Source organism: Mandrillus leucophaeus, unplaced genomic scaffold, assembly GCF_000951045.1.
Source record: "Mandrillus leucophaeus isolate KB7577 unplaced genomic scaffold, Mleu.le_1.0 Scaffold530, whole genome shotgun sequence".
Classification (NCBI taxonomy): Eukaryota; Metazoa; Chordata; class Mammalia; order Primates; family Cercopithecidae; genus Mandrillus; species Mandrillus leucophaeus.
Genome location: NW_012105698.1, coordinates 518,568 through 531,377, shown reverse-complemented (window position 1 = coordinate 531,377; position 12,810 = coordinate 518,568). Strand labels below are relative to the sequence as shown.

Below are 12,810 nucleotides of genomic sequence, written 5' to 3'. Positions count from 1 at the left end.
TTCATCGTGTTAGCCAGGATGGTCTCCATCTCCTGATCTTGTGATCTGCCCGCCTCGGCCTCCCACATATCAAGACTCTTTTAGGCTTATAATGTTTTATCTTTCTGGCCCAGTCAGAGTACTAGTAACTGTTTACTTGTCTGGGCTGTTTTCCAGCACAAACAGCCAATTCTCAGATTCTCTGGATACCAACTGGGTATCCCACAATTGAATTCAATAATAATTCTTTTTAATTTTGTAAATTTAAATTTTTTTTTTTTTTTTCTAGGGACCGAGATTTGCTATGTTGCCCAGGCAGTTCATGAAGTCCTGGCCTTAAGTGATCCTCTCACCTGGGCCTCCCAAAGTGCTGGGGTTACAGGCATGAGCCACTGTGCCCAGCCTCAATTCAATTCTGACCCTATCTACCTGGAGTTAGCTTCAAATCCTAGAGATTAAAGGGCTCAGCCCCACAAGACTGCCCTCTTCAGATGCATTCGAATGTCCCAGTTTACCCATACTGCCATCTGGACTTCTGACCAACTAACTATTAATCAGGGGTTCCTGTGACCTCCCCTCTCAACCAGTAATTTGTTAGATGGCTCATAGAACTTGAAAAGACACTTATATTTACTGGTTTATTATAAGGGGAATTGGGAACCACTGTCAACTGGGAACCACTCAGTTCCTAAAGGCCACCCTTCGGTCCTTACCATATGTCCCCCACCCCCAACTTTCCCATAAGCCCTTTCACATTTTGACTTTCTTCTTCAAGTAGGGCTATAGTTCCTTTTAAGGACTTGCTTGATTAGGTTGGGTACACCCAAGATAATGTCCCTTTTGGTTAATTCACAGTCAGCTGATTAGGGACCACCTGCCATAAAACAGTCTGATTATGGCGGTAATATTCCATCATATTTGCAAATCCCAATCACTTAAAGGGAGAGTATATGCATCAGCGGGGAGGGAATCTTAAGGGTCATTTAGAAATCTGCCTATCACAGAACCTAACAGGTGAATTTTTTTGTTTACATTTTTTTAAAAGCAAATAAAAGTAACCATGAATGATGAAGACATGGATACCTACGTATTTGCTGTTGGCACACGGAAAGCCTTGGTGCGACTACAGAAAGAGATGCAGGATTTGGTATGTTATGTTAGGTTGCTCCAACTCAAATATATGTAGAACTGTGTCTCTTTAGCACACACATACACAGCTTCATCGCATAATAAAAGGTCATGTCTTACTTTCAATTACTTCTTCCTCTAGAGTGAGTTTTGTAGTGATAAACCTAAGTCTGGAGCAAAATATGGACTGCCAGACTCTTTGGCCATCCTGTCAGAGATGGGAGAAGTCACAGACGGAATGATGGATACAAAGGTAAATATAACAGAAGACATACATTTGCCAGGCCTTGGCATTTACAGGACACTCTTCCTAAAAGTTGCATTGTACAAGTTCATCATTTTATGTCAGTGTACTAGTTTTACATTCCTTTCTCATACAAATATTAAAATACCTTCTTTAAGCAATAAATTGGCTTGTCAAAAGGACAATTTGATCAGTCAACAAGTTCTCTAAATCAAGAGCAAATTGTTCCTGGGATTGCTAATGACTTTCAGGTTTTTTTTAAAAAGGAATATAACTTCTGATCTTTTTCATCATATCATTTGGTCTTTTTTTTTTTTTTTTTTTGAGCTCCAGTTTGTGTAGGAGAAGAGGGATGTGTAGAGATTCCTCCTTCTTTGTTTTTAAAAAGATGTTGTCTTGAGATGTTGCCTAGGCTGGAGTGCAGTGGCTGTTCATATGTGTGATCAGAACTCACTGCGGCATCAAACTTCTGGGCTCAAGTGTTCCTCCTGCCTCAGCAAGAGCCCACCATTGTGCCTGGCTGAGAGAGCCATTTCTTTCTATTGGTTGTGTAATGGTAACAGATCTTAGTATCATTAGAATACAGGATAATTCAGAGATGGTTATAAATGTAAGTTCAAGGTGACATGTTTATAAAGGATCCCCTGAAATTATTTTAGATCCCCTGAAATTATTTATCTTTATGCCTTCATTCTTGTTTCGAACGTTATTTTGAGAAATAGTTTTAGTTGCTCTATAAGAATCTTAATCATTGGTATGACTAAAAAGGAGTACGACTTTTTTTTTTTTCTTTTTCTTAGTAGAGATGGGGTTTTGCCATGTTGGCCAGGCTGGTCTGGAATTCCTGGCCTCAAGTGATCCACCCACCTTGGCCTCCTAAAGTGCTTGGATTACAGGCATGAGCCACTGCGCCCATCCTGGAGTACTACTTTAATTCTAAAGAGATTCCTTATCTTATTGAAATTTAATTTTTAAAAAGCTTTAGTCTTGTCCGCGTGCTGTGGTTCACACTTGTAATCTCAGTACTTTGGATGGTGGAGGCAGGAGGATCACTTGAGTCCAGGGATTCAGGACTGGCCTGGACAACATAGTGAGACCCTGTCTCCACAATAAAAAAAATTAGCCAGGTGTGGTGGTGTGTTCCTTTAGTCCCAGCTACTCAGGAGACTGAGGCAGGAAGATCACCTGAGCCCAGGAGATTAAGGCTGTGGTAAGCTATGATTGCGCCACTGCACTCCAGCCTGGGCAAGAGAACAAGACCCTGTCTCAATAAATAAATAAATAAATAAATAAATAAATAAATAAATAAAAAACAATTAACATGCTTTGGTCTTAATGAATGACATTGTACAAAAGTAAGGATTGAAGGGTGAATTTCTTTTTTGTTTTGTTTTGTTTTTGTTTTTGAGACAGTCTTGCTCTGTCTCCCAGACTGGAGTACAGTGGCGTGGTCTCTGCTCACGGCAACCTCCACCTCCCGGATTCAGACACTCCTCGTGCTTCAGCCTCTTGGATAACTGGGGTTACAGGCACATGCCACCATGCCCGGCTAATTTTTTTGTATTTTTAGTAGAGACAGGGTTTCACTATGTTGGCCAGGCTGATCTCAAATTCTCAAACTCCTTGCCTCAGGTGATCCACCTGCCTCCCAAAGTGTGGGGATTACTGGTGTGAGCCACTGTACCCAGTCTCAAAGAGTGAATTTCTTTATGAAAAAAGGGAAATGCATTAAACCCTGCTTTTAAAAAATATTATTTTCTTTTTTTCAGATGGTTCACTTTCTTACACACTATGCTGACAAGATTGAATCCGTTCATTTTTCAGACCAGTTTTCTGGTCCAAAAATTATGCAAGAGTACGTATAAGATAAAATGGTTGAAATTAATTTTCCTCACTAGCTTTCTGTGTTGAAACACCTGTAAGGTGCTTCTGCAATATCCCTTACCAAATGTGTGAAGGAAGTTGATGACAGGCCTCCATGTTTTCCTTTGCTTTGACTGCATGCATCATGAGAGGTCATTGTAAACCTATGGGAGAGAAATGAGCCTCTCCTGTCCCAGTTTGTATGTGTCTCTGCATGTTTGCACCACTGACTCAGTGAGGTGGTTGGGAATCTTACAGAATGGCTGGTACTAATAAAATGCAGTGGGTTTTTGTTTTTGTTTTTTTGAGACGCTGTCTCGCTCTGTCGCCTAGGCTGGAGTGCAGTGGCGCAATCTTTGTTCACTGCACCCTCCGTCTCCCGGGTTCAAGCGATTCTCCTGCCTCAGCCTCCTGAGTAGCTGGGATTACAGGCTCGCACCACCACGCTCGACTAAATTTTTTATTTTTAGTAGAGACGGAGTTTCACTATGTTGGTCAGGCTGGTCTTGAACTCCTGACCTCGTGATCCACCTGCCTTGGCCTCCCAAAGTGATGGAATTATAAACGTGAGCCACCATGCCCCAGTCCATAGGTTCTTTTTTTTGTGATGATAATTTGTGTGTGATGTTTGACTTATGTCTGATTGCAAATCTGTGTGTTTTGTAATTTATGGCCTTTTCTGGCTTCCCTCTTTGAATAGTTAGGTGATTGTTTCCTTTCCTAGCATAGATGCCCACAATGCCCATAAGATTTCTAGCTTTATAGTAATACTGTTCAGGAGTACATACTCAGGACTTGGATTTGTTCTTTGAATTCACAGCCTGTCTCAGGAGAGCTTATTTATTTACCTTTATCCTTGGTTTGAAACTGGTTCTGACTAAATTTTTAGTTAAAGACTACCCTCTGATAGGCTGTGGAGTTGAGCACAATTCAAGTTAATCTGGATTTTAGTTGTGTACTAAGATTACTCAGGTCCTTATGCCTCTAGATAGTGCTGCATCATCCTTGTCTTGCTCAACTCAATGGCACTGAGGACAATGTTTCACATTGTAGCATTCATTGTGCCTTTTAAATATGGGATGGAGGGCAATTGATAGTCAAAGGATTGATACAGGCAGAGATTACAAAGGAATCTTCAGTGACAGAACTAAATTATATATGCTATAGTAGATTATCCCTAAATTTATTCTGAGCCTAACTCAAAAGTAAGATAATAAGATATCTTGCTATAGGAAGATAGGAGTTGGAAATAAAACATAAAAATCCATCAAAATAAGCAAAAATGTTATCTAAAATATGGGCCTCATACTTAAATATAGGCTCATTTCTGGCTCCCCAGGTGAGATGGAATATACCCTTGCCTGGAGGGAACATCACTGGAGGTGTTCAAGTATAGGATAAAGATCACTTGAGAATGCATCCATCAGATAGACGAGTGGACCAGATGACCTGTAAAGCTCCTGCGGGCTCTGAGATTATATTTGACTTGGGGATGCCAAGCCAAATACTGTGCTGATTATGTGCAGGTATCTGTTCATCTAAGTGTATTGGGTGACTTGTGTACATGGAAAACATCTTTCTTGTATTCCTTCTTAATTGTCTTTTCTTTTGTGACAGGGAAGGTCAGCCTTTAAAGCTACCTGACACTAAGAGGACACTATTGTTTACATTTAATGGTAAGTATTCTGGGTCCTTTCTGGGTTCTTAGTCTTCTCTGAGATGACCTTAAGGAGAGTATTGTTTCCTCCTAAATGATAACTTTAAAACTACATCAAAACTATAACCCTATGCTTGCTTACTGATTTCCAGATTTCTTCAAGAAGAAATTACCTTTTATATATTTTAATTTATATTTTCTGCTGCATTTTAACTGCCTAAGAAACTTAGAGAAATGAGTCTGTTAAGATTAAAAAAAAAAAAAAAAAAAAGAGTTGGGTGGCCTGGAAATATTAATGCTACCATTAACTCAGTAGGAAAAATGGCTTTGTTTTCCAGTGCCTGGCTCAGGTAACACTTACCCAAAGGATATGGAGGCACTGCTACCCCTGATGAACATGGTGATTTATTCTATTGATAAAGCCAAAAAGTTCCGACTCAACAGAGAAGTAAGACCCAATGCCTATATTATATAAATTGGCACCTTTTTTTGTTTCTTCTCAAGGGGAGGGCAGCTATCAATGATTTCAGTGACTGAATCTTTGCTGGTTGATTTAGAAGTGCCAAATGGGAGTAATTTTATGAAAGAATGCTAAATGGGATTTTGCTGCTGTTGACTAGAAGTGGATTTCTTATGAAACACTTTGTTTCTTGGGGAAGGGCAAACAAAAAGCAGATAAGAACCGTGCCCGAGTAGAAGAGAACTTCTTGAAACTGACACATGTGCAAAGACAGGAAGCAGCACAGTCTCGGCGGGAGGAGAAAAAAAGAGCAGAGAAGGAGCGAATCATGAATGAGGAAGATCCTGAGAAACAGCGCAGGCTGGAGGTTAGACAAACTTGTCTTATCACTGGGGTAAAACTACGATTTGTAAGGATGCCTGCTTGTGTTCTATTGGTTGTTAAAGTAATCTTTGTAGGCTAAAAGTTTAGCATTTTCTAAACATTTGGGACATTATGTCAATTGATAACACTATAAAGAAGAATAAATAATCCTTCCTGTTCAAGCCGTGCCACACTGAGTCTGTGAACATGAAAAATTATCAGTATTATCCTGTTCCTCCAGCACAGTTTCATTTTGAAAATTCCCTTATCAGTTTTCAAGCCAAACACTTTGGTGGAAAAAAATTAGAAATTTTAATAGAAGGCAGCACATGTGCCCTATTATCTAAATAAACTTGTTATGTAAAATTTAAAATCTGATTATAGAATTAGAGATTTCCAGTATTTTTGTTTGTATTTTTGTTTTCTGTTTTTTACCTAACTAGAATCTCAAACTCAAAAGCTTTTTGGGTATAGTATGTTATATTTGAAAGCTCAGTATGATCTGATGTGTTTCTGAAATAAGATGCCATAGTTCAGCTCTAAATTTTTTTTTTTTTTTTTTTGAGATGGAGTCTCGCTCTGTCACCCAGGCTGGAGTGCAACGGTGCAATATTGGCTCACTGCAATCTCTACCTCCCGGGTTCAAGCCATTCTCCTGCCTCAGCCTCCCAAGTAGCTGGGACTACAGGTGTGCGCCACTCAGCTCTAAAATTTTAGACCTTGTAAATGCTGGTCAAAAAAGAGAACAAAGGCCAGGTGCAGTGGCTCACACTTGTAATCCCAGTACTTTGGAAGGCTAAGGCAAGCAGATTGCTTGAGCCCTGGAGTTCAAAACAAGCCTGGGCAACATCATGAGACCTTGTCTCTACTAGTAAAAAAAAAATTAGCTGTGCATAGTGGTGCACACCTGTAGTCCCAACTACTTGGGAGACTGAGGTGAAAGGATTACTTGAACCTGGGAGATTGAGGCTGCAGTGAGCTATGATCACACCACTGCACTCTAGCCTGGGCAGCCAAAAAAAGAGAGGGAGAGGACGGGCCAGGCGTGGTGGCTCATGCCTGTAATTCCAGCACTTTGGGAGGCCGAGGCAGGCAGATCATGAGGTCAGGAGTTTGAGACCAGCCTGACCAACATGCTGAAACCCTGTCTCTACTAAAAACAAAAAAAATTAACCCGGCATGGTGGTGTGCTCTTCTAATCCCACCTACTCAGGAGGCTGAGACAGGAGAATTACTTGAGCCCGAGAGGCAGAGGTTGCAGTGAGCAGGGATCGAGCCACTGCACTCCAGGCTGGGTGACAGAGGGAGACCCTGTCTCAAAAAGAAAAAAGAGGGAGAGGACAAAGTTCTGGAAGATGTGAATTTTAATGAGAATAATCTTGAGATAATTGAAGAATATTCTTAGGAGTAAAGGGGTCATGTGTCCAAGAAAATGTGAGCTGCTATGCGGGCTTGCATTTGACAGTGGTGTCATTAATGCTGTTAAGTGAAATGCCCAGGATACTGCAGGCCTGTCATCATCATCTTACCCCTTTAATCATGTTTTTGTTTTATTTGGCTTGGTTTAGTGATAGATATTTTTCCCCCGAAAATGTAGCTCTGTGTTTATGCAGTCTTCTTTATAAATAAATATGGCTTTTTAAGGTGTACATGTGAAGAATCTACAAAGGAATCATTAATAGGTAATGCCTTTCATTTTTCTATAAAAAAGGAAGTTCTACATTTCTTTCTAAGGTTTGAAACTATAATGAGTTAAAGGAAGAGGGGGCCTGAAACTTAACTTGAGTCAGATTGTAAACTTCTTACAGATGTAAATCATTTAATTTTTTTGAACTACCACTTTATAGTATTTGGTCTGGGTACCTTGTAAAAAGATCTGGTGAACTCAATAGAACAACCCACCCAACCCCTTCTACCAGTGTATGGTATGAAAGCTCCTTTTTTTCTTTTAATTTATTTTTATTTTTATTTTTGAGACAGGGTCTTGCTCTGTTGCCCAGGCTGGAGTATAGTGGCACAATCGTAGCTCGCTGCAGCTTCAAACTCCTGGGCTCCAGCTATCCTCCCATCTCAGCCTCCCAGTATGCTGGGAATACAGGTGTGAACCACTGTGCCCAGCCAGAGAGCTCCTTTTTACTCACATCTTTTCAAAAACTAGTTATTAATTTTTTTTTTTTTTTTTTTTGAGACAGAGTCTCGCTCTTTCACCAGGCTGGAGTGCAGTGGCACCATCTCAGCTCACTGCAGCCTCCGCCTTCCAGGGTCAAGCGATTCTCCTGCCTCAGCTTCCCTAGTAGCTGGGACTACAGGTGCCTGCCACCACGCCCAGCTAATTTTTGTATTTTTAGTAGACATGGGGTTTCACCGTATTGGTCAGGATGGTTTCGATCTCTTGACTTCGTGATCTGCCCACCTCAGCCTCCCAAAGTGCTGGGATTACAGGCATGAGCCACCATGCCAGGCCCTTTTTTTTTTTTTTTTTCCTGATTCTGGTAGTGGCAAAATGGTATCCCCCTTGTTTTGTATTTTTTGAATTTTTTTTTTTTTTCAGACATACTCTTGCTGTGTTGCCCAGGGGGAGTGCAGTGGCGTGATCTCAGCTCACTGCAACCTCTGCCTCCCGGTTTCAAGCGATTCTCTTGTCTCAGCTGGGAATACAGGCACCTGCCACCATGCCTGGCTAATTTTTGTGTTTTTTTAGTAGAGATGGGGTTTCACCATCTTGGTCAGGCTGGTCTCAAACTCCTGACCTTAGGTGATCCACCCGCCTCGGCCTCCCAAAATGCTGGGATTACAGGCGTGAGCCACTGTGCCCAGCTATTTTTTGAATTATTATTGAAGTTGAACATTTTTCACATGTATTGACTTAAATATCTCTCAAATGTGCTAGCATAAATATATTTATCTTTTTTTTTTTTTTTTTTTTTTTGAGACAAACTCACTCTATCACCCAGGCTGGAGTGCAGTGGCACAATCTTGGCTCACTGCACCCTCCGCCTCCCAGGTTCAAGTGATTCTCGTGCCTCAGCCTCCCAAGTGACTGGGATGACAGGTGCCCACCACCACACCCGGCTAATTTTTGTATTTTTAGTAGAGATGAGGTTTCACCATATTGGCCAGGCTGGTCTCGAACTCCTGATCTCTCAAGTAGCCCACCAGCTTCAGCCACTGCACCCGGCCAATATTTCTTACATGATACTGTATTCTGTGTATCGTTGGTTTTACACGTGTGTGTAATATGTAATATGGGAGATAGGGATGGGTAGTGCTGGGAAAAGAATGAATGTGGTGAAGGTAGGGGTTGGAACAATGGGGAGAGGACATTGGGATTGAACCTGGGAGGTGGAGGTTGCAGTGAGTCGGGATTGTGCCATTGCACTCCAGCCTGGGCGATAGAGTGAGTTTGTCTCAAAAAAAAAAAAAAAAAAAAAAAGATATATTTATGCTAGCACATTTGAGAGATATTTAAGTCAATACATGTGAAAAATGTTCAACTTCAATAATAATTCAAAAACAGGGAAAATCCACCTCAAAAAAAAAAAAAAGAAAAGAAAAGAAACCTAAGACAGGCTGGGCACAGTGGCTCATGCCTATAAATCCTAACATTTTGGGAGGCCGAGGCAGGTGGATCACTTGAGGTCAGGAGTTCAAGACGAGCCTGGCCAATATGGTGAAACCCCATCTCTACTAAGAATATAAAAATTAGCCAGGTGTGGTGGCACACACCTGTAATCCCACCTACTTGGGAGGCTGAGGCAGGAGAGTCATCCTGGGCAACAGAGCAAGACTGTATCTAAAAGGAAAAAAAAAACCTGGCCAGGCACTTTGGCTCACACCTGTAATCCCAGCACTTCGGGAGGCCATAGTGGGTGAATTGCTTGAGGTCAGGAGTTTGAGACCAGCCTGGCCAACATGGTGAAACCCTGTCTCTGCTAAAAGTACAAAAATTAGTTGGGTGTGGTGGCACGTGCCTGTAATTCCAGCTACTTGGGAGGCTAATGCAGGAGAATGGCTTGAACCCAGAAGGCGGGGAGGCTGCCATGACCCGAGATTATGCCACTGCACTCCAGCCTGGGTGACAGAACAAGACCCTATCTCAAAAAAATAAAGAAAAAACCTAAGACAGTCAATAGTTCCCAAACTAGGAATTTACAAATCACCCTTTGAAACCTAATTTGTTCCACTATGAAGAACTATATATGCTTTGTGCTTCTTCTTTTCTTCTTCCCTATTTTCTCCATCCTGTACCAGCTGAGGAGTATATCTCTGAGTACATTTTTACCCCAGTACCCTAAAAATGTGAAGTTTGAGATTGTAGCTGAAATAAACTTTAATCAAGTGTGACCGCTAGTGGCCAACAGTGAAGTCATACTTTGACTTGACCTCTGAGGCTTCTCTCAGTCCACATAGTAATAATCTGAACCTTCTTCCTCTTCTATATAACTTCCTAATTCCTAAATAAAAATATGATAAATTTGATGATTTTTATCACATTTGATAAATAGGATAAAAATATGATAATGTCCCAAATAGAGCATTATGAATTTAAGTATTGTATGCAGATATGCTGTCTGTGCTAATAAGAAATTTGCAATAAATAACCTGATGGAACAAGATTCTTAAAATTCATTGAGCTGAAGTAGAATGTGTCTTTTGGCAGTTATACATTTATGATATAATCCCATCATGAATGGTATGGTGAACGTCAGGCTAAGTGTTTCCTGGGTACAGAAAAAAAATCAAACCAGAATAACAAAGCCTAGTTAATTGTAGTAGTTTCTAAACTGAGATTTTCGTTTACCTTTGCTTCATTTGAAGTTTATTTAATTTGCATTCACTAATGTAGATACTGGCAATTATTTTTATAACTATCTTTTAGAATGTTATTTATGGTGCAAGCTTAAGTTTTTGAATAATACTATAGGCAGTATTCTGATTTGGATTTTTTTTTAAGATATGTTTCGAGCTTAATTTGAATTCTCTCGTCCCCGCTCCCTTCTCTTTTTATTTGTTATGCCTTCTTTCTCTAGGAAGCTGCATTGAGGCGTGAGCAAAAGAAGTTGGAAAAGAAGCAAATGAAAATGAAACAAATCAAAGTGAAAGCCATGTAAAGCCATCCCAGAGATTTGAGTTCTGATGCCACCTGTAAGCTCTGAATTCATAGGAAACGTGAAAAACGCTAGTCCATTTCTCACCCTTAAATTTCAGACAGTCTTGGGCAACTGAGAAATCCTTATTTCATCATCTACTCTGTTTGGGGTTTGGAGTTTTACAGAGGTTGTAGATAACCTTGAAAGGGCTGTGTTTCAAGAATTTGTTTTCCAGATAATCAAATTATTTTGATTATTTTATAAAAGGAATGATCTATGAAATCTGTGTTTTTAAGTATTTTAAAAATTATAATACGAATCATCAGTGCTTTTAGTACTTCAGCGTTTGAAGAAATACCATGAAATTTATAGGTAGATAACCAGATTGTTGCTTTTTGTTTAAACCAAGCAGTTGAAATGGCTATAAAGACTGACTCTAAAACAAGATTCTGCAAATAATGATTGGAATTGCACAATAAACATTGCTTGATGTTTTCTTGTATGTCTACATTAAACTTGAGAAAAAGTAAAAATTAGAACACTGTATGTGGTAATGAAATTTCAGGGACCCAGAACATAATGTAGTGTATGTTTTTAGGTGGGAGATGCTGATAACAGAATTAATAGGAAGTCCGTAGGCAGTAGGATACTGACATGTACATGGAAAATTCCAGGGACGGGAATTTCTAGGAACAGGAGCATCGTTTTTTCCTTACCTGATACCACAAACCAGTGACAACGTGAATGCTGTATTTTAAGTGGTTGTATGTTTATTTTTTTGAGTAACAAATGCATGAAAAATTAATGCTTCACCTAGGTAAGATCATTGGTCTACGTGAAGTCACAAATGTTTTTTCCTTCTTGGTTGCTGCAGCCTGGTGGATGTTCATGGAGAAGCTCTGTTCTCTGTATTATGGCTGTGTGCCTTTGCTTCTCCCTCTGCTTTTATTTTTTCCATAGTTGAGGCTGGGTATGTTCTTTCAAAGAAACGGCCGTGAATATGTATAAGTATACTTTTGAAAATGAGCTTTCCTAAACTATTGAGAGTTCTTCCCGCCTCTTGCCGAAGCAACTCTTGGAGGAGAGGCCCATGTATCTGCACGAGCACTTGGCTTGTTCAGATGTCTGCATTTTATAAATGCTTCTTACTAAGAAAGCATTTTTTAGGTCATTGCTTGTACCAGGTAATTTTTGCTGGGGATGGGTAAGGGTTGGGTTTTCTGGTGGGAGTGGGGTGGTGGGTATTTTTTGTTCATGCTTTAGTGCAGGCCTGTTCTGAGGCAATAACAACAAGTTGCTGTGAAAACAGCATGTGCTGCTGCCTTTGTAACTGCATGGAAACTTTTCACATGGGTTTTTCTCCAGGTTAATACAGAAATATGTAAACTGAGAGATGCAAATGTAATATTTTTAACAGTTCACGAAGTTAAGTTATTAAAATAACAAAAATAACATAAAACTTAATTACTTTAATATTATATAATTGTAGTATTAGCCTTGTTTTACAAACCTTTAAAATACATTTTAGAAATCAAAGTTGATAGTCTTAGTTATCTTTTGAGTAAGAAAAGCTTTCCTAAAGTCCCATATGTTTGGACCATGGCAGCTAATTTTGTAATTTAAGCATTCATATGAACTACCTATGGACATATATTAAAGTGATTGACAAAATCTCAGCGTGCCGCCTTGACTTTCTGGAGTTATCCTACAAGAGTATAAGCTCAGAGGAAAGTTATTTCTGTTCAATAAAAGTCAGCACTGAAGTGCTTTTCTTTCAAAAGAGTTAATCTGAATATTGCTTTTGTTGTTACCAGTCATTTTTAAAACATTTTATATTTTTAGAGCCCCATATGTTATTTATGGGCTCCTCCCTGCAGTCCACCTCTTGAGTTAAGACTCCATTAGCTCTCCTGTGAATGCGAGGACAAAGAGAGGAGGATGTTGTTTAGTGTCACACACTGGAAAACCACTAAGTCTCCAATCTCGTTTGCATTGCCTGGATGTTTAGCAATGCCAAAATAAGTAC

The 12,810-nt window shown here is 39.9% G+C and overlaps 1 protein-coding gene across 2 annotated transcripts in view; it reads left to right on the top strand.

The window, feature by feature from the left end:
* Nucleotides 1–12,460, top strand: part of CCDC47 (coiled-coil domain containing 47) — a 34,334-nt gene extending 21,874 nt beyond the window's left edge. Inside the window, exons 7-13 of one of the 2 annotated variants that reach the window (XM_011997056.1) lie at nucleotides 1,025–1,126; nucleotides 1,250–1,360; nucleotides 3,121–3,206; nucleotides 4,832–4,890; nucleotides 5,210–5,319; nucleotides 5,531–5,698; nucleotides 10,725–12,460. In XM_011997056.1, the coding sequence (XP_011852446.1) occupies nucleotides 1,025–1,126; nucleotides 1,250–1,360; nucleotides 3,121–3,206; nucleotides 4,832–4,890; nucleotides 5,210–5,319; nucleotides 5,531–5,698; nucleotides 10,725–10,805 (717 nt within the window). In that variant the 3' untranslated portion in view covers nucleotides 10,806–12,460. The remainder of the gene's footprint in view (nucleotides 1–1,024; nucleotides 1,127–1,249; nucleotides 1,361–3,120; nucleotides 3,207–4,831; nucleotides 4,891–5,209; nucleotides 5,320–5,530; nucleotides 5,699–10,724) is intronic. The other variant, XM_011997057.1, reaches the window with a different exon arrangement.
* Nucleotides 12,461–12,810: the final 350 nt, after the last annotated feature.